This window comes from Pipra filicauda, unplaced genomic scaffold, assembly GCF_003945595.2.
Source record: "Pipra filicauda isolate LSUMZ 115617 unplaced genomic scaffold, ASM394559v2 scaffold194_size2289513_pilon, whole genome shotgun sequence".
Classification (NCBI taxonomy): domain Eukaryota; kingdom Metazoa; phylum Chordata; class Aves; order Passeriformes; family Pipridae; genus Pipra; species Pipra filicauda.
Genome location: NW_024104303.1, coordinates 2225949 through 2246407, shown reverse-complemented (window position 1 = coordinate 2246407; position 20459 = coordinate 2225949). Strand labels below are relative to the sequence as shown.

At 42.2% G+C, this 20459-nt stretch overlaps 1 protein-coding gene across 3 annotated transcripts in view; it reads right to left on the bottom strand.

The window, feature by feature from the left end:
* LPAR1 (lysophosphatidic acid receptor 1) overlaps positions 1-20459 on the bottom strand; it is a 115324-nt gene that overhangs the window by 32217 nt on the left and 62648 nt on the right. For 2 of the 3 annotated variants that reach the window (XM_027747064.2, XM_039380406.1), the window contains exon 4: positions 13591-15444. The exons of the other annotated variant lie outside the window; for it this stretch is intronic. In XM_027747064.2, coding sequence (XP_027602865.1) covers positions 15143-15444 — 302 coding nt within the window. In that variant the 3' untranslated portion in view covers positions 13591-15142. Of the gene's footprint in view, positions 1-13590; positions 15445-20459 lie in introns of those variants that run through there. 3 annotated transcript variants of the gene reach the window in all.

Sequence of the window (20459 nt, the reverse complement as noted above, 5' to 3'; positions counted from 1 at the left end):
TTATTTACTGAAAAATAAATACTCTAAAGAAAACCAGTGTATACCAGTATAAAATTTATTGTAGCTGGATACCTGACGATGTAGCATGTAAAAAGGGTGAATATCAAACTAAATGGTAAATTAGTGTTGTCCTCAGCTATTCTTTCAATTTCTAGAAGAATAATGGATAGTGAAACACCTTTTAAAAATTGAAAAGTAAATGCATTTCAGTAGTTAGCTTCCAGGAACATGGATTTTTAAATGTCTGACACTATTTAAAAACAATTGCAGGAAAAGCAGGTTGATCCACTCACTCTGAAACCTACCTTTGATAATATTGACAATATCTCTGTCTCTTGCCAAGGGTGCTACCATACTACTGGGTCTCCAAACATGCACGCTTGCTTTCTCAGACAGGATAATGTACCAGGGAACAGGCATTACCCCCACTGAATGTAGATCACTACCTGATTTCAGAGCTCTAATTTTTTGACAACCAGAACATTTACTTACTTACTTACTTACTTACTCCTGACTCTGAAAGTCTCATAAACATGTATGCTATGAATGGCCCACAATTTGCAGTGGCAGTTTTGTAGCAGATTCTGAAGTAGGGTGGGAATGTTTCTCTGAAACACATTTGCAGTGTTGGTTTAGGATTCTGACTGGTTGGGAACAAGTTAAATTTTTCCCCGTCATTAACACTAATTCTATCTAAAATAATGTGGAAAGCTTTTCCTTGGAAATCTCCGCCACTGCATCAGTATGATTTCAAACTACAGACTTCGTCTTTATGTTAAAAAAAAAAAAAGCAGATGTATTATGAGGCTAATGATTAGGACAGTAGGAAATTCAGGTTCCAGGCCAACGCTCACCCAACTACTATCAGTGACCCACAGCCATGCTTGTAGCCTTCCATGCCCTGATCACTAGCTCAGAGACATAATACCAGTCCTTGGCACAGGAAAACTTTGCTGAATATTAGTATGAACTTCAGTCTTCATTTTTATTTTTATGAGTTTTCAGAGATTACATCAAAGACAGGTTTAACTCCCAGTTGAAAAAGAGTAGAAGCAGTGTCCAGGCTTTGATCTTGGTCTTACAGACACACATCTGGAGTTGATTTTCTGATTGCAGTAGGATTGTCTGGCATTTACAGAGAAATGAGACAAGATCGTAATTGTATGGAAGATACCAACACCACTTTCTGTATTTCATCTAGTACGGTTCTGTAAACAGTTTAGAGGATCTATTTTAGTAAGAATTTAAACCTGTGACAATTGATTTTTCCAGAGTATGCCATCTGCAAAACCGCACAAACAAGTAAATGATCCTATTATAGAAGTAGTTCCCACCAGTGCACCGAACATTGCAGCAAACCTGATGGAGACTTCACGAAAGAGAAATACTGCTTCCTTCCTAAGAATGGCCACTGGCCCCTCTGAAAAGCATTTGTTCGCTCTAATGGACAACTGCTCTTATAAAGTGGACAAAAATGGCTGGCATTGTGCATTCCAGTTAAACACCTGGTGTGGCACCTTGTTTTCTGCCTCCAAGGAGATGTCCAAGGACTGAGTGGGTAGCGACATCCTGAACATCCTGAATGTCCCATCTGGAGGCATGGTGTTGGGCACTCTGGTAAACTCTGTGCTGGCTTCAGCCCCTGGGACCATTGGTGAGACTCATGCTTCCCTCTATGGCAGGGATGCTCCCACCCAAAAGTCTCTGAAGTCAGCAGGACTTCCTTTCCATCACCTTTACTGGCCTGGGAAAAGGCAGCAGGCCCCTGAACTCAGTGATCCTGCAAAACAAATGAGAAGGCTTTCATGTGTCCTGAGACCATTAGAACTCCATAACTTCAGTTTTGCTGGAAGGCAACTCCTTCCAATAGTACTAACCTTGTGTCTCTTGGATGCCCCGTTCCCATTTCAGTTGTGTGCACTTTCAAGGGAAAATCCATTCTGTCTGTCTCTACAGAGAGACATGAGCACTGCCGTGAGGCCGATTTTGAGCAACTATACTACCTTCTTTCTGAACTTGACTGTTACAATAAAATTTGGCAGGAGAGTGTCAGGTTGAATGTTTCAGCAAAACATAGCTGTGGCCATGGCCTTGGCTATGGTGAGGAAAGCAAGGAACACATTTCTATCTGTCACAAAGGGGAGGAAAGAAGTAAGTCCAGCTGAACTCAACACAACAGGAAACAGAGGGGCTGGCAGCTAGATGGCTTGGGCTCTATCCTGCACACAATGTGATGGAAATCAGCCCCAGTGAGCTTGCAGCTGGCCCACAGAGGGTCAGTTCAACATGCTCACCAGAGCTCTTCTCTTCCTTGGGTTAGACATTTCACCCTCATATTTGTGAATGAAAATTCTTAGTTGGCCCTGGAGAATTACTGTGCCTGAAAGGACCATAAACCCAGGAGAGAAAACCAGGGAAAATTCAGGTCCTATTTTTCCACAGTGTTGCAGATTCATGCTGTCATCCAACAGCCATCTCACCCACTAGTGAGTTTGATGCTGTAGGTTCCAGCCAAGATCCTCCATAAAGGATTGCTTGTTAACTAAGTCTGCTCCAACAAATGCTGATCTGTGTTTTAGTTATATTTGAAGCTGAATGGCTCTACTCCCTGTTTTTCTGGCAAAGCCCATTCCCTCCTCTCTCCTCCAGAGCACCACAGGCTTCCCTTTAACAGCACTCCACATGACCACATGGTCCCACTGATTTTCCATAACCCTCCTCAGCAGCTGTAGGGGTCTGGATTTGTTTAAGTGATAAACCTGCTGACTAACTTAAGCCTTCCAGGTTTTCAGGAAACATAGCTGTTTCCTGATGGACACTACTTCAGCATCCTACTTTTCAGCAGGTCCTGTGATCGCTTCCTCATCTCCAGTCCTACAGAGTTTTTCACCTTTACATCTAATCCTTTACTTTTACCTTTTTTTCTCAAATTCTCCTCTTAGTTTATAATCATTGAACATATATTTTGCTTTCTTCCTTCATTACTAGATTTTGTTCTCCAACTGCATTCCTATGTAATTCCCTCTTTCCTGTTTAAACTCTTCTAGAAGAATGAGGTAAATAGATTACTAACCAGTTCACGCCTGAGTTGACACCCACTCAGCCGGGTGACTGAGTTGTTTAACTGAGGGAGTCTTAAGTCCTGATCCAGAAATGGTCTCATTTGCTGGTGTAAATACTTTCCCATGAACATGTTCATTTATTGCTCTGGGTTCTGCAAAAACACATTACAAAGAGGTATTTCCCGTATCATGGTGGAAAGGAAGCAGAGGGCACAAACCCTTTACTGTAATGGAAACCTTAGATACCGAAGGCTAATTGCCGAGTTGTATACAACCTGTGGTAGAGCCAGACATAATTTCTCTCTCTGGAGTCTTTGCACAATATTTTATTAGGCTGACCATATTTCCTCTTTTTTTTTTCTTTTTCTTTATATCATTATTCCTTGCGTTTGTTGACTGCATCCAGCGCCTCTGGGTTAGAGACAGGACCAGAAAGGAAGGCACAGGATGGTACGGTGACTGCATTGTATGATGTGATGGCCTTGTGCCCCCAGGAGAGGGGCATGCACCAGGACCACAACCACAGCCCTTCTCAGCACAGTGCTCCACTGCTGACTCTGGGGGCAAATCCAACTGTGAATGGCCTGGGCACGGTTAGGGAAGAAGGAGGAGGCAGAAGACCACCCAGACTGGCAGTGTGATTGCAAAGGTTCATGCAGATTTATTGATGAACAATTCTTTGATGAATGACTGTATCTGCTTTGTTTTTCATTGTATGCTTGACTTACACACAGTGTTAACTAATGAAATCATGGTTTCCTTTATTAAAATCACACGCATGTCACTGTTAGTTCATATGAAACAACATGGCTTCATAGTAAATTTATATGCTGTGTAATTTTTTTCTACTTTTAATGGAAAACACACTGTTTTGTTTGGACTGTCTCCAGACTTTTCAGTTATGGAGTTACTCACTGAAGGTGAAGCGTGTGGGAGGTTGCATTAAGGAACATTACTAGCAAAGCCACTTACTCCAAATATTGGCTGCTCTTTTACTTTATTTGGATGAAGAGCAATATTTTCAAAAGTGTCTGAGCTACTTAGGAGTCCACGGCCTACATCAGAAAAATTTCACTGGTGCATGCTGGACTGGATGTGATATTTTTCCTTCAATGGTTGCACCTTTAGACAGTAATACAAGATACTGCAACAAAGGTGCCTTTTACTAGTGCAGTTTCTTTTAGTTCCTGAACCAGGTTTACCTGGACTAGCACAAGCAATGGTAGACTAGCACAGATATCTTGACACAAGCTGAGTTGCGTCTCTTACATCAGACTTAGCAAAATGAAAGCAGACACATTTGTCAGTGACTTAAGGCACTTGTGAAAAAAAGTCTTATTGACTTTCAGCCAAATTATTCCAACAAAACTTCATGCTTCTTCAGCTATGCAAGTGTTTTGGGGAAATGCTAGCCTTGCAAGTAAAGGAACAGAGCACTAACATCAAGAGAAAAAAAACTCAACTATGTTACAAAGACTTCCTTTTATACCACTGTTCTCACTGGAACATGAGTAGAAAAAGCAAGAACTTGAATTTTGCACAGATGGCTTAGATTTTTTTTTTAAAACCACTGCCTGGTGTCTGCTCACTAATAAAACATCTAGCTTGGCTATAGCTGTGCTGCAAGAAACTTTCAAAATGCTATTCAAATGCTAGAGAGAAAGAAAATCCCACGCTCTGCTTCTATGCGCAGGATACACACATCCTGATGCACAGCATCTGCTGTGGAATGGATTCTGCTGCCAGTCAACCTTCTGGTCAGGCAATGCAATCCAGATATGTTCACTGTTCGGGAGCTACTGGAGAGGCAACGGGGCCATCAGGGTGCCATTTTTTCCACACTCTTGGGAAGACCCTCTCAATACTGTCAGAGCCATGTATGTTATTTGACACATCCTTTTTAGCTGAGTTATAATCACGGAGCATAATTTAAGGACAGTGCAGGGGAGCGCATCCTGAGTTCATTGTGGAGCACCATGATGCCTCCTGACAAGAAGCCTCATTCCAGAAAAAATTTATATCCTTGCTCTCTGGACCAGGTCTGCAGTCCTTATAAACCTCTTTATGGGTCCATTATAGCCATATAATTCCTTCAACCGCAATTTAGTGCTGTTCTGCTGTATCCCCACAGAGATTTCACCTCTTTGTAAAGTGCTAGAGGCAGGAAAGAGTGTAGTCCAGCCTGGTTCTATTTCACAGAACTACTTGCAAACATTTTTTTGTCCTGTTCCTCTTGCAACATGGCCCTGTGGCTCACCTGTGGCTGCTCCTCCTGGTAAAGCTCCCTGGCACAGCTGCCCACCTGGGTTGACTTCACATTCCAGAAAGACAAGAAAAGACAAGAGTTCCTCTTCCCTTCTGTAGTCCCTTTGGTCCTTGCTGCCCTCTACACTGCCATAGCCATGGCAAGGCAGAGAATCGTGAGGGTGAACAAAACCTCCCTGATGTTCCCTTCCGTGAGCTCACAGGGTGCAGGTCAGGTTCAGAAGCTGGCAGTTTTCAAGGACAGTAATCCTGTAGCAGCTAGGTTAACACGGTTGGTTCCAAAAAAGGAAGCTGTCGTCTATGGATGGTGATAAAAAAAATAAATTGTAATTTCTCCCTTTCTAGTTGCTTTTTGTGCTTTTTCGGGATTTTTGAACACTTACTTAGGTTCAGGGTATGTTCTACTTAGAAAAAAATAAAGTAATGCTGCCCAGTATTTGTCGGTATTATGCACAGAAATATAAAATAGAAACCAAAAATACCCCCTTTAAAGTGAAAGTCTTCTAATCCTGCAAGTTTTCATGGAGTTTGCCTAAGCAAAATCATTGCCTGCGTAGCAATTGTGCTTTCTGTGTGCACTTAGAATAAGTCATTAAACATGTCTGATGTTCTCAGATGAAAAACCAGACATTGTAACACAGACTATGCATATGTCCAGCTGACAAGAAAGGAGGTCTAACAGTCAAGGGCCCCAGTTCCTGCTTTACTTTCCTGTGCATTCCCTCTGGAAGACCAGGTGTGAATGGCTTGTGCTTTTAAGCATTTGGAATGAAAAACAGGTTTTCCACTGTACAGAAAATATGCAGGCTTTTTCTTTTTTCCCTACCCCCCATCTCCCAATCCCTAGCTATGTTTTTGAGAAATGAATCCACAAGAAAGACTTGTGCTTCTGAACCAGCAGCACCTGCCATTTCCAGCAAGCTCCCCCACTGCCATGGGTCTGTGCCAGCTTGACGTGGTCATGACCAGATGCCCCAGCCCTCCCCTGCCACAGGGCTGCCCTCCATTCCTGAAGAGCTGTCAGCCCACCCGAAGCAGCCCTCCCACACTGCACCTGTGGTCTCAGAATGACTTTTCCTCCTCCAAAACATGAAAGATGTCTCTCTCTCTCTCCTGAACAAGGAAGGAAACAAGGCATGGGCATGCCACGTTGTTGTTTCCCAGACTGGCACCATCACCATCCCTGCTCATAAGCATAAGACGCTTTGACCAACAACACAAAAAATCTCAGTTTGCTGCTGGGCTCCTGTGTGCCAGGTACTTTTTATCCCTGGGGGGCTGTCCCCACCTGGACATTTGAGGTAAAATAAGTGATGTGGGAAGAAAAAAAGAGCAACAAGTAAAAGTAATACCAAGAATCAGATGTCTGCAGCTGTCCACAGGAGCACAATTTCACCCTTCACTTCCTCAAGCGTGGACTGGGAACTTCCTTCTCCTTCCCAGTGTGTTGGCCACCTCCAAAATGAGTGGTTGGCACTGTCGCACTTGGGGCTCAGGAGTCCAAAGGGCATTGCTGATAGCAGTAGGTTGGTACAAATCTGTGCTGGCCAGAGCTGGACCATAACTGAGCCTTTTGACAGACCTCTGCTCCTCCTGCCCCTGCATCTGTCCCATGTTGAGCACTTCTCATCCCAGCCCTGTTGCCACTGACAGTTCTGAGGGTATCAGGGCCACAGATGAGAAAGGACAGATGATCTAAAGACTGAACAACAGCTCACCCCTAAGCATGTTCATGTAAAGATGTAGAAATGATGTTTCAAAAACAAAACAAAGGTCAGTCACTTTTTCAAATCCTTAACCCAGCCCAGCTCAGGAAAATCTGTTTTTCTGATGTGTCTGTTGAAGAAACACTATAGAGGCAGCCAGCTTTCATGCAGCATATTGAATTAGCTGTAGGGACAGATATACATTATTGACATTTCCCCTGAGATGAGAATTTCTAAACAAAATAATTGTCACTTGCTAGCATCTAGCTGTGGCTCAAAATCAGACCTCATTGTAAGCAAACAGGAGAGAGGTCTGGAAGGCTGCAGCAGCTGGACTAGCTCAAAACAGGCACATTTTTGAGTAACTCCCTAGAACTAAGGAGTGTTTACATATTTTGAAAAAGCATGATTGCGAAGAGACACTTGAGGACAAAAAGAATGTGCAGACTCAAAATCTGTGGCAGAATAAGCTGTAAAATATCCAGACATCATGAACCTCGGAAAAACAGAGAAGTAAAAAACCCCCAACCTGTGTCATTCCTTGAAGCATTCTTCAGTCTTTGAGTGGTAAAACACCATTTATATAAAAGCAGTTTTATTTTGTGCTGAGTGTGGGTGGTAAATGGGAAGTCTTTTCCTTGTTTCAACTGATCTTTTGATCTCTTAATAAATTAAATACACCTAAATCAACAATCAGACCAAAAAAAACCAAAAGTAATGCCGAGGAAGAGGCATTATTCTTTCCTCTTGAAAAAAACCCACAACCCAAAATTCTTTCCTGAACTTGCCAGAAAGCCTTTGAAAAGATTGTAAACCAAATTCTGCACAGAAGGTAGGGGAGTCTCTTCTCTGTGGTCCCTTCCTCTCACAATTATTCACTTCCTTGTTCTCTATATATTGCATTTATTTATTTATTTCCCTTGCAATCGTCAAATTATTTGGGTTATAAAAGATCTTTAAGATCATAGAGTATAACCATTAACCTAGCACTAAGTCCACTAGTAATCTGTGTCCCTAAATGCCACATCTACACATCTTTTAAATATCTCCAAGGATAGTGACAGCCAGATATTAAACTGAACTGGCTCCAACACCGTGCCCTTCGAACACCATTTGTGGCCAGCTGTCAACGGAATTTAACTCCATTCCTACCTCGTCCCCCAGAGGAGCTGTATCTGAGGTGTGAAGCACCTGGCATTTACCTTGCAGTTTGACACAAAGATGGTTTAGGATTCCTGGCGGAGGCATAGAGAAAGGCAAAAAACATGAGGAACTGGACAGACTCTTTGAGGGGTGACAAGAATTTTCAGCATGAGGTTGAGCATGCAAGGACTAGAGAAGGGAGAAGCAGATCCACAACTGTGTAAAGCCTAAGCAGTTAAGAGGAGAAAGGCTTTAGACTTGCATCTGCTTCTGCTGGGACCAGCTCATGTGCAGCAGGCCTGTCCATCCCGACACACCTGGCCTGAAGGAGCACAAAAAGGCACAAAGCAGAACGGGAGTGTTGGCCCATGCAATGCAGGGAAGTGCACTGCTGGCTCTGAGCATTGTGATCTCAAACGTGCTGGCTCTCTGCTCTCAGAGCTCCTGCTCTGTGTGCTGCCTATTGCATGCTGAGGCTGCGGTTGTGTCACTGCACGTGTTGTGTATTTAATGTTAACAGATTTGCCATATAAACAGTCTGACTTTCCCAGCAAATGGTGATCCAGGGCTTAAACAGAAAATCCCAGAGGCACTGCAGTGCATTTTCATGAGGCATGATTTATTTAGCAATTGTGTATTTTGGCTTTCTGATCATTATGTCCAGCACTCAAGCTCTATGGGGCTGCTTTACATTGCACATGACATGCCATTGAAAGCCCAGCACCAGGGCATTAGTCATGAATCACCAGGATCTGGGAGATGAAAAAAATTGAACTCTCCTCTTTTTTTTTCATTTTTGTACTTAATAATGCCCCAAGTCATTAGGAACACCAATTTTAGTTTCTTTCATTTTGCTGAAGCAGACACTTGGTTTCTATTGGTGCGTAAGTGATTGGCTTCTCTAACAAAAGGCAGGGGGTTAATGAACCCTTTATGTAACTCCTCTTGTCTTCAAAATGTGAAATAGGAGTTAGCATGTAAATAGTCTTAAATGAGCTATACTTTAGCAGCACTGAAATAATGCTTTTTATTTCATTTCTACCTCCTTCCTTCCTATGGCTTTGCAGATCTGTGTGTGGACACATTCACTTCTATATATAAGCCAATCAGCTTTGGTTTAGACAATTAATGACCTCCTATGGTTAAAACTGGGGACACATTGTAGGACAAACATGTCCATGCATAACAGAAAAGGAAAGTAAGGTAAAAGGTGAAAGGAAAAGGAAGAAAGCTAAAGGAGAAAAGAAAGAAGAGGAGGAGGGAAAAGAAGCAGCAGATTCGTTTTCTCTGTGCAGGAAAAATTTTCTATATAGCAACAAGAGGAGACCTGAGGTTAACTGGTGTAAATATGGCCTTGAAAGGAAGGTGGGGAGGTAAGAATCAGGAACAGAATGGATGATTAAGTGATTTACTGGAAATAACCTGTCCCTTCCTTGTCCCTGTGTTTCAGCCCTCTGCTGTCTCCTGAAAGAGACCAGCCTGTGTCTCAGTCACGTTTTTTGAATAACTCCCCTCCACATCCAAAATACCAGCTCTCTCGACAAAGGGTATTTCTTTCACACTCCATATTACACATGCCAGATACTTTATTGTACTAGATATAACCTCTAAACATTTACAGTAAGTGCATTTAATAATAAAATTTTTTGCCAAACCTTATTGGCTCTCCCTATACTTTTGAGTTACAAACACATCTTTATTTAAGCAGGAAAACAAGTGAACAGATTCCTGAGTCTCCCACATACACTTCTGGTTTATCAGAAGTTATCAGAAGTTTATCACAGGCAAACGGGAACATTTCATGGAGGCTTTTGTTAAAATGTTGGCAGCTATCAGGGGGTTGGATTTCTATGTACCGCAGGAGACAGCAGCATAGTTTAATATTGATGTATTCTGTGGTTTTTTGTTGTAGTTTTTTAAATTTTTTGTTTTGTAGGGTTTTTGTTTGTTGACACTTCTGTTTTATTGTGGTTTGGTTTGTTTTTTAGTATCAGTCCCCTTTTTTCTCCTTGATAAACTTAAGAAACAGAAGCTGGGTAAACAGCTTCTTGGAAAATCCTCTAAGACAGGAAAATGGGAGGAAAGTCATGGGCACTTTTTCTTGAGGCACTGGACAAGTGTGGGAGTAAATACTCTTTAAGCTAAATGTCTTTTGGAAGTGGTCTTTCCAATCAAATGGCAGAACCCAAGCAATTTGTCTGAACAAATGAGATTGCAGTTGCAAATCCCTTCCATAGAGACATTAGTGTGTAGCACAGACCAATGGCTAACAGCAAGAACTGGTTGGAAAGGACATGACAGTACACTTGAAACAACAAGAAAGCCTTAAAGAAGACCAGAAAAAGGAAAAGCCTGTATTTAGCTTATGTTACTTCTGCACCAAGAGGAAAAAAAGTCAGTTCACTAAGGCTGACCTCTGCCAGCTCCATCCAGTCTTGTGGTCAGAAGGGACCCAAAAGAATGACAGATACAACAGGGATGGGGTCACACCTCTGCATGGGATGGCGGTGACACCCTAGAGAAATGCCTTTGCCTGCTCTGCTTTGCATCACCTTGATTCAAACCAATTGAAAGACAGACCACAGGTGTTTGTATTCAAAGCCTCTCCATCTGAGGGTGTCCTTTTAATCCCACCTGGGAAAAACAATCTACTGTGTGGGCTTTTATTTATTTCACAGAAAAAGCTGTGTGGTTTTAGTCTGTGGACACCTACTGCAGTGAGAAGAGACAGATCTGGCTGCGGCAGTGTCATAGACAGAAACCCCAACTGGCTTTACAGTAGTTAAGTATGGTATCTGGTAGCATACTTCTGGGGAAACACGGATGTTCAGGAAAAGCTACAAAACCTGCTTTAGAAGCAGAGCCCACTTGAGTTTCCCCCCAAAAATTGCTCCTAGGATCCAGACTGGCCATGGCTAAACCCCTGACCATCACAGAGGTACAAACCAAAAACCATACTACATAGAACGGCCTGGAAAGTTTAATTTCAGTGAAATCCCATACTGGGTGAAATTGATGCTGATATGGAAAAGTTACTCAGAAGGGGAAGCATAACCAACCCATTGGACATAAAAACATGTCCTTTCCTGTTTGACATCCAAGTTACCCAGACTTAATTTGCATCATGAAGATAGCATAGTTCCTTTTCACCAAGTAACCTACTATGAGCCTTTGTTGCCAGCTTGTTTAAACAGTGCCACAGCTGCGACTATTTAGGAAGGACAGAGTTAAGGAAGCAATATTGGATCTTGCGGCAACTATTCAAAAAACCCCTGGTACTGCTGCACTATGGACAGACAGGTGTGCTTAGATTCAGGAATCACTGAAAAAGCCTTTATTTGGTCTGCCCTCTCTCCTATCTGCTGAGCTTTCAGTATCTCATTTGGGAGCCAGCCTGAACCTACCAGGATATTTCAGAACACACAGAACAAGAAAGGTGTTGACAAGAAAATCAATGTGTTGAACATACACAGAATATACTTCCAAATTTTTATATAAAAGCTGTGCTTTTTTTGACCAATGAGTCACCCAGACTCTCTCTATATAGCAACAGGGAATTAAAATTCTACTTAGTAATTCTCCATTCAAAGGCCATCTTTTCAATTAGTTTTCAGATTGTGCTGCCTCTAAAAAAACATGAAGTAGGAAAACACGTTTTCCTTGACCTGTAAATGATTGCATCAACCATATTCTTTTTAAAACACAACTCCCCACCACTACAGTTGCTGACACAAACACCATTACATTTGAACTTCAAGAGGATTTACTTAGACAAGAGGCAGCCAGCAACAGAAGAATTTTAATGACTGTGGGAGGATCGTTGGTATTTTAAGAAGTCTTCTAAAACCTTTTGAAGAATTTTAGATAAGTAAAAATAAGAGTTTCCCCTAAGTACTTTGTACCATGTTTTCACATAGCAGAAGTGAGTTCTATAACTGCACAATGAAGCTGGGAAGTCTGAACAGAGAAGTAAAACTTAGAAAAATTCTGGGATGAAAACAAATGGCATGAGAACCATTCTAAAGAAGACAGCAAATGAATCCTTCTATTGCAGCTCTGGTTTTTATTCTCTTTGCTCACTGCAGCTTTAAGTTCACTAGCTTGCAAAGAACCACTCAATTCATAGATCAGATTTCCCAAGGATATACAGACAACATGTCAACAACACAAAGCACTAACCAAATTTTTAAACAGCAGCCAAATGCTCAGTGAGTTCCTCTAGTGCAGTTGTACAATGTTTGCCTCCTGTAGCCTTTGATCTAAAGCATTGCACTTCACTGTTTAGAAGAAGACCACCTGCTGCCAGAAGTGCTCCTGGATTAATATACCTGACAACTGAAATTTAGCTGCTGCTAAGGGTTCAAAGGGTCCAGCTTCTTGAATTGTCCAGTGCCTCCTTGGAGACGGGCTGATCAATGTACCTGGACAGCAACTGCTGTTGCCATGACAATGACAACCAAAAAGCCTCCTTGGGCATTCATCCTCACAAGGGGCCTCTGCACCCACCCACATGTCTTGAACGACTGCACCCCTGGTTTGAAATTTTTCACCCATGGCTTCTCAAAACCCACTACACTTTGAGCAGGTAAACTGGGGTGAATGATTTTCTGCTATTATGAGAACACCATTCTCCCCAGCAGTATAAAGGACACTTGGAAAGATCAACAACGCCCACCAAAAAAACCTCCACCCTAAAATAAAGTGTCTATGATCTATTTTTTTGTGGGGATGTTAGAGACAGGGAAAATTGCTCTCACTGGATCCAGGGAAGCAAGGAAGTTCAAGCGCTCTTCAGAAAAAGAAATTGTTTTTCAGTCAGATGTCCCCTGTCTTTGGAGGCAGTCTTACCCTCTTCTTTCTTCTGCTTACCTGCACTAGTTCAACCATCAAGCAGGCACTAAGAAAAAATGATGAATGGATTAGCATGCAGATGCTTTTTAAAGAAGAAATTCATACAGACTGTTCTTCACTTTCTCAGTATGGTTATGTGAATAAAACCAAATCAACCTGTACATTCACTTGCTCTCAAATACAGTCAGAAAAATAAGAGCTGTTTTGCCAAAAGCAAGTGTTTATATTCAAAACCTTGGTCAACTGGCAGATAATGTTATGTTTATCCTCTCTGCCTACTCCACCTTGCACAGTGTCCACACAAAATTAGCTTGACAGTTCAGGTGAATTTCAGTTTTACTGAAAGCAGTGTCAAAACTCTCACTTTATTCAGTGGAGGTAAGTTTTACTCGCTTGTTTCTCTTCCCTCCTTCAGCAAGAAACTGCCTGTTCCAAGCAATTTTACTTGTCCTCAAAGCAAGAGATGCTAAAAACACTGAATTTTGCTGGGCTGACTCTCTCCCCTCCATTTCTTCCCTGCCCAAATGGGAGAACATTGTTCTCTAAGTTACATTTCAGTAGGGTACACTGAAGGATATACATCTCTGATTTTATTTTGTGGGGTTTTTTTGGGAGTGTTTATTTTTTTGTTTGGGTGTTGGGTTTTTTTTGGTATAGAGGCAAATGACGATGAGACAAATGGCCCCAGGAATTTACTCTTGATATATTTTACATTGTTAGATGATCATACAGTTTCACAGAGAAAGGTCCCAAGTTTTTTATCAGCAAGATCCCACCTTTGCTTACACTTAGCCCTGTTAAGGAGTCTTTTTTAATGTCAGTGATTCTGGGCAACCGATATTCACATGAGTGGCATTTCTCTTCCAAACAGTCTGGTATGAAAAAGTCCACCTGTTAGCTTAGCTATTTATAACAATGTGCATGTGTGCCTATTATCTGTAGCACAGTCCAGTCATTTTCAATAGATGAATATGTAGTAAAGTCTTGACTTCACAAAATAAAATTGTACCTCGGTTCTTAATAGCTCAATGCTTTTGAAGTGAAGGGTATAGTAATTTAAAAGATACCCTACAAATATTTCTCAGTGCAAAAATGCAAAAGGTGTTTTGTTTTCAATTACAAGAAAAGTTCCATAAAAACTTACACTTTTTTCACATTAAAAATGCTTAAGTTTTTTGCCATGAACAAGAAAAACATTCCAATGACATAAATACATTTTTTTTTTAATTTACCAACTTGATTGTAGCCCTTTAAGAGCCCTAGGGATGTGTTCTATCTTAAGAACTTGTCCATAAAAAACTTGGTACCCCTCACATGTTACTCATTTCATACTGCACTTCAAAGAAGAACCTTATATACATTGTGACTAAAGTACTGTTTATTTCGTAATCTAAACAAACATTGGAATACAGTCTATGCTTTTCTACTTTCCTGTAGACTTTACAAAGAGCTTTTTTTTTCATAATTAAAACAATCTGCATACACACAGAACATGCATTCTCTAACGCCAGTAATGAAGGTAAGAAGAGTCAGTTTCCATCATCTTCCTGTTGCCTGTGTTAGAAAAAAATACTTTTGTTTTTACTGTAGTTATGGCAATGTGGCTAAGGATACAAAGACTAGAGCACAGTTTTACTCCCTGCACAGAAAACGTTCATCACAAGCATGCTGATGGTGATACATATTACATGTCTATTAAATGATAGGCATACTTTTATCCCCTTTACTCCCTTTTTAAAAATACTAAGTGGCTACGTGTAAATGCAGTGAAGCAGTTATAAGCTTAATTAATCAGAGTTGACTCAGACTGGCACCAAGATGCAGCGAAGTCCAACAAAGTCTCAGCGAAGCTTTCCACGGGCTATCGATGCCCTCCGCCTCAAGGCATCTACCTTCTACTTTTCTAAAGTAGAAATCAAAGGCCTTGCATCCTGGCCAGTCCTGTGGACGGGGTGGTCTGCACTGGTGTGCCAGGCTCCCTGGAAAAGAGGCACTTGTAGTCCATTAGTGTTTAAGAAAACATTGTGAGTGGGTTACCTTCCCCGGGCCCATGCACCCACCCCGCTCTGTGGCGTAGCCTGCTGCTCTTTGTCGGTCACGTGGCTGGCTGTGGTTTTACACCACAGAGTGGTCGTTGCTGTGGACACCAGCCAAGATAGTGTGGTTGAGCGAGGATGCCGACCGATCTGAGCCTTCGGTGGGGCCATTGGCGCTCTCACTGCGCTGGCAGCAGAGGATCTGCTTGAAGGTTGCGCTCATTTCCTTGTCCCGGTAGGAGTAGATGATGGGGTTCATGGCAGAGTTGAACTCTGCCAGGAGCAGGAAGAATTTTTCATAGGCCAGGACGTTGCACTGGGGACAGCAAACATCAAGGAGCAGCAAGACTAATCCTGGGGTCCAGCAGATTATGAAAGCACCTAGGAAGAGAAAGAGTGGACAAAACACAACAAACTCCACAAATATACTAATGCACCATTACTCATCAAAATATCACAAGAAGCACCCAGCTGGAAGTGGCAATGGTTAATTTTCTCTTTCAAGAGCATCGTTCCCACACTCTTTCTTCACTGACCTGATGAGCAGGATGCCTTTCAAAGATCTGTAAATGGTTATGGGAACACATCAAAAGAGCAAGGCAAACCCCCATGCCCCATCCCCGCCCTCCTCACCATCTGAAACTCTTCCTGGCAAATACATTTGCATTTAAATTTGATAATGAGGAACATTTTTTCCCTTCAGCTAGAGACCTCTGACTAATCAATCTCTTGATCAGGAGAAACAATGCTGCAATTTACTTCTCAAACTTATAACAACAAAGAAAACCTTTCTGTAAGTGCTGTGACTGAAGCATCATTAATAGAAAAAGAGTGCAGGCAGCAATTCTCAAGAAAAAGAAAGCCTGGGTCTTGTTAATCCATTTCAGCCTCATTATGTAATGGAAAGTCCTAAACACACATCCTTAATGCACTGAAACGTAGTCCTTCAACAGATCTTTTCTTAGGGCTCTATTCAATCGAAATTCAGAGGCTCCTCAGGCTTCAATAGTGTCAAAGCCAAAGAGCCTTACCCCTCCTCCTTTCTCTGTTTTGCAAAGCTGAGGAGAACAAAGCCCAGAATAAAATTCAGAGTTCAATGCAGAAGTGAAATCTAATGCCTGGTACTTTATTGGGAACACTGAATTAAAGGAAGGTGCTCACTCCTTCCAAGGTTAGAGGAGTTTTATGTGTAAGCACTGCTGGGGAAGTCCTTACACACCAATCATGCCAGAACAAAGATGGGCCTCCTGAGATTTTCCTGGCTGAGATGGAAAGTGGAAATCAGTCTTACCACCAGTGAGCAGGATCAGTGCAGGCAGCAGCAATAAGGGCTTCCCAGCACTACCCACTGGGCACTGTTTTCAAACTGGTTCTCCAGTCATTTTGGTATTTATTTGTTAACATACTGCTCCTGTTTTTCATTCAGTGATGTTCTCTGCAGGTCTAGCAGCTAACTCAAGTCAGTTCCCACAGCATACAGACTTTTCGTCATGCCTGTCAAGAAGGTGCCAGCTATTTCCAGTTAAGGCAGTGATGACTGTAAGCTATGCAGACACCTTTATGTTTGGATAACAAAGGTACATAGATCAAACAGAAGAATGTTTTCTGAAGGGCTTTGCAAACATGAAGAGTGTGTCAGGTGACAGACACTGGCTTTTCCATACCAAAAAGCATCCCTAAACTGAGCTTTCTTGCAGCTATTGGTGCCATAGTGCCACTCTATGCCTATCACTTTGCTGACCAACAAAGCATGCCAAAGAAAAGAAGCTGGGAGGTGAACTACCAGCTTCCAGTGCAAAGCACTGAATCCTTTGATCAAGTGACTTTGTTAGGGTCTGGCAGCAACTTTACAGCATGGGGAGGATGAAACTCTCCCATGCCGAGGTGTCATTAAACACATGAATCCACTTCATAGCTTTTGTCAGCAGCTCTTTTAGATTCCAGCAGTCCTAGAAAAGAGTACCTGAAACCCGTGCAAAGGACTACAGTCTTTTGTCCCTTCTTTGTACCTGTTCCCATAAGACTAGAAAACTGCATCTCCTTATTTGCAGGATTGTCCATGTTGATAATGAGTCCATCCTCTGCACGGAGAAGCTCTGCTGAGCTGGTTTCTGCAGAAACCAAGCCAATCATTCAAATTCAACTACTCACTGCTGAAACTGTACATGCTGTATTTGGCCTCCTAGCTAGTGAGGCAGCAGTGGACTTTGTTCTAGCTTGAGCATGTATTTTCTTCATTATAGGCTGCCTTGGGAAAATAACATCGGAGACGGGAACAATGCAAGTCATGCGATCTACATTCAAGGAAAAAAGACAATGACAGCATCCTCACCAGGCCTGCAGCAGAAAAGTCCAATGTGGGAACAATGGAGCTGACAGGAAAGCTCTCCTAGCGTTGTTCAAAGTTGCAATTGAAAGCTTCCAATTTTCCAACTTTTTTTTTTTAAATCTGTTGTTGAGAAACAACAGAACATTCTGTTGACATAATTTCTGATGTATTAAAAACAGCAACAAGAAGCTGTATGGTTGAGGCAGGTAGGAATTTGCTCCTGAGAAAGCACCAAAGTTATCGAGAAAAGTCCACATGCAACCCACTGCACTGAACACTGGTCTCAAGTGGAGTTTCTGAGCCTCTCTGGAGTCCTTAGGTCTGATAACCTATGTGCTGAGGCTTGATCGGCTGCACTCAAGAAAAAGCGGACTGTAGTTGAGCAAGCAACTAAATGTGCAGCTCATGCTACACTGAAAAATGATAAAAACAAAGGGTTGCCGTCCCAGCCAGCTCTGGAAGGAAGTCACTGTTGTGCAAGTTGTCATCCTGCTGCTCATGCCTGGCCTGGAGCCGGGTCAAGAAGGCCATGCTGTCCAGCTCCAGACCTGCTTGGGTAATGTGGGCTTTTCCACTGCCCTGGCCCCCAGCCTCAGACCAGGCTGACTTTCCAACCACTTTCCTCCATGAGACAGCAGTGGATGGTAGGGGAGCACACAATACCCAGGACCACAGCTTTGTGCAAGCAAGCCTTCCTTCAAGCTTCTGCACAGACTGCTCACTTGTTACGGGGAAGTAAAAGCCATTGAAACCAGCCCCATTCAGTCTAGTGAGTTTTTTATTACTTTAGCCCCTGGGATTTTCCTAGCAAAACTTCCCATCATGCTAATGGCTCCAATAGTTATTAAGTGCTTGCAAATGGTGACACAAAAAATGCCTCAGGTTTGCTCACTTGTTATTTAACTGTTAATACCCTAGAAAATACTGGAAGGTGTCAGTCATGATAAGGGTATGTTTGAGTCAGATACAATGCAAGGAACACAATAATGCTAGGCTCCTATTACTTCAGATTTAGGAAAGTTCATCTGTTAACCATGGAAGGAAAACAAAGCTTGAAATTTTTTTTGTTTTTACTTCTTACTTGAAGTATTTGTCAAAGTAAGCTAAAACTGAGGTTAAATTTTTCTCCTCCTAAAAATGTGTCATGCATTGATTTCACCAAGAATGAAGATCTAAAAATATCACATCTAATAAAACGGTGATATCCAAAAGCTTCCTGCTACCATACTCCGGAAAGCCTTAAGCGTACACCAAAATCTTGATGTATTTTTCTGCTCAGGAACAGAAGTGAGAGCAGCCCAAAGAACAGTGCTAGTAATTTTCATGTGCATCTTAACTTTTTACAGACTCGGTTGAACCCAAGTTACAATTACATACAAAGTTGATCTGTTGCAGTCAGTGAATTGAATCTTTGTGGATATGCCACTGTCGTACCATGGCACTAGGAGAGCTCAACATGCATGAATAAATTTGCAGATTGTATGTCCTTGGGTGGCTGAAAAATACTGTTGCCTGAAGACGGGATGTCATCTCCAACTCCAGCAGTCCTTAGGAGGCACTGGCACTGCATGAAGCTGAAGAAGCTGCTCACTTGCAGCTGCATCCTACGGTGCATGGCCAAGGTCTGTCCTGAGGGTCTGGCCCCAGAGGGCTGGGTGAGGAAGAAATGCCCATCAGTCTGAGAGTGAATGGCTAGCCATTAGGCAGGAAAGCTTGAGGGAACCAGAGAAATAGCACTTAAAAGATTTAAGGACACAAGATGAAAAGGGTCCCTTTGGGCTGAGAACCATGTTTTACAGCAGGAAATATAATTACAACAAAGCAGTTATCACAATAATATAATTTTCTGCTGCTGCGTTATATTTCTCACTCAGGACTGAGTGCATTATCTGTCTAGCAGAGCTGTGACAGAAGAACACTGGGGGCTTTTCAGTGACCATGATATGGCTACAACACATCTGTCGAACCCACATCTGGTGCATCAGTGCAGATTGTCTTTCCATGGTAGCTGGATGCTTAGAAACCCCTGGGTAAGAGTGACATGGCCTGACAGCAAGATTTGATTGCAAGAGAGTAAAAACTGTTGTAGGCAGTAGGCATATGAAACCAACCATGATAAATCACACAAAAACGAGTAAGTAGAAGAACAAATGAGAAAGCAACTCCAAAAAAACAGCAGCAGAAAAGAAATAAGCTACACGAGAATAAACACTGATGAAACAGTCACTCATTACTAGGATACCAGACTGGGTGGCTACTCACGAAACCTCTTGAGTTAGCAGGCGAAGTGTTTCCTAAGTAGCACATTTTTTCTTTCTTTTTTTTTTTTTTTGTCTTTTGCCTCGGACAACCTAAGTCTGTGTTTATTCCGCAAACATTTATTTTCCTCTAACTCAAAACAGCAAAATAAAAGAAGCACTTCTGCTTCTGCCAAGTCACACACTGCTGTCCCTTGGAGGATCTGGAAGGATGCAGCTCTTTGTCAATACACACCTATTCTGAACCACCCTTTTTCTCCTGCTTAACCATATCGTGTCCCTTTCATGTGCCCTGTTTTATCTATCTTGTGTGTTAACCCTGGCATGGGCTCACACTCCTCTTGCAAATTCCTCAGTCTGCATGGAAGTGAAAAATATTGAAAAGGCCTCTTTTAGGGAGGGAGAGGAGAGAAAAAAAAATCTCTCTTGTGTTTGCAGTTTTGTTAAGATTACAGAAACAGGACAAGGCACTATCATATCAAAGACAGAAAAGATCCATTCTAGCTGAAATGCAGGATCATTATAATCTGCTTCTTTTGCCCATCTGCTCTTGTCCACCCGTTATCCCTTCCAAATCCCTTCCTGCCCTGAGAATGGCACTTGTGCAGGCAGCTGCACCACCACTTCCTCTGGCGCAATGGTGACTGAGAGAGGAAAGGACACTGAGCATCACTGTTATCACTGCTACCAGCAGGGAGAAAGGTTTTTCTTTAGGCTGAAAGCAATGCTATGGGGGCATGATTTGTTTTATTTAACAAAACCATAGCCAAAAAGGGCTACAGAAATGCCTGGCATTTTCCACATCCTGG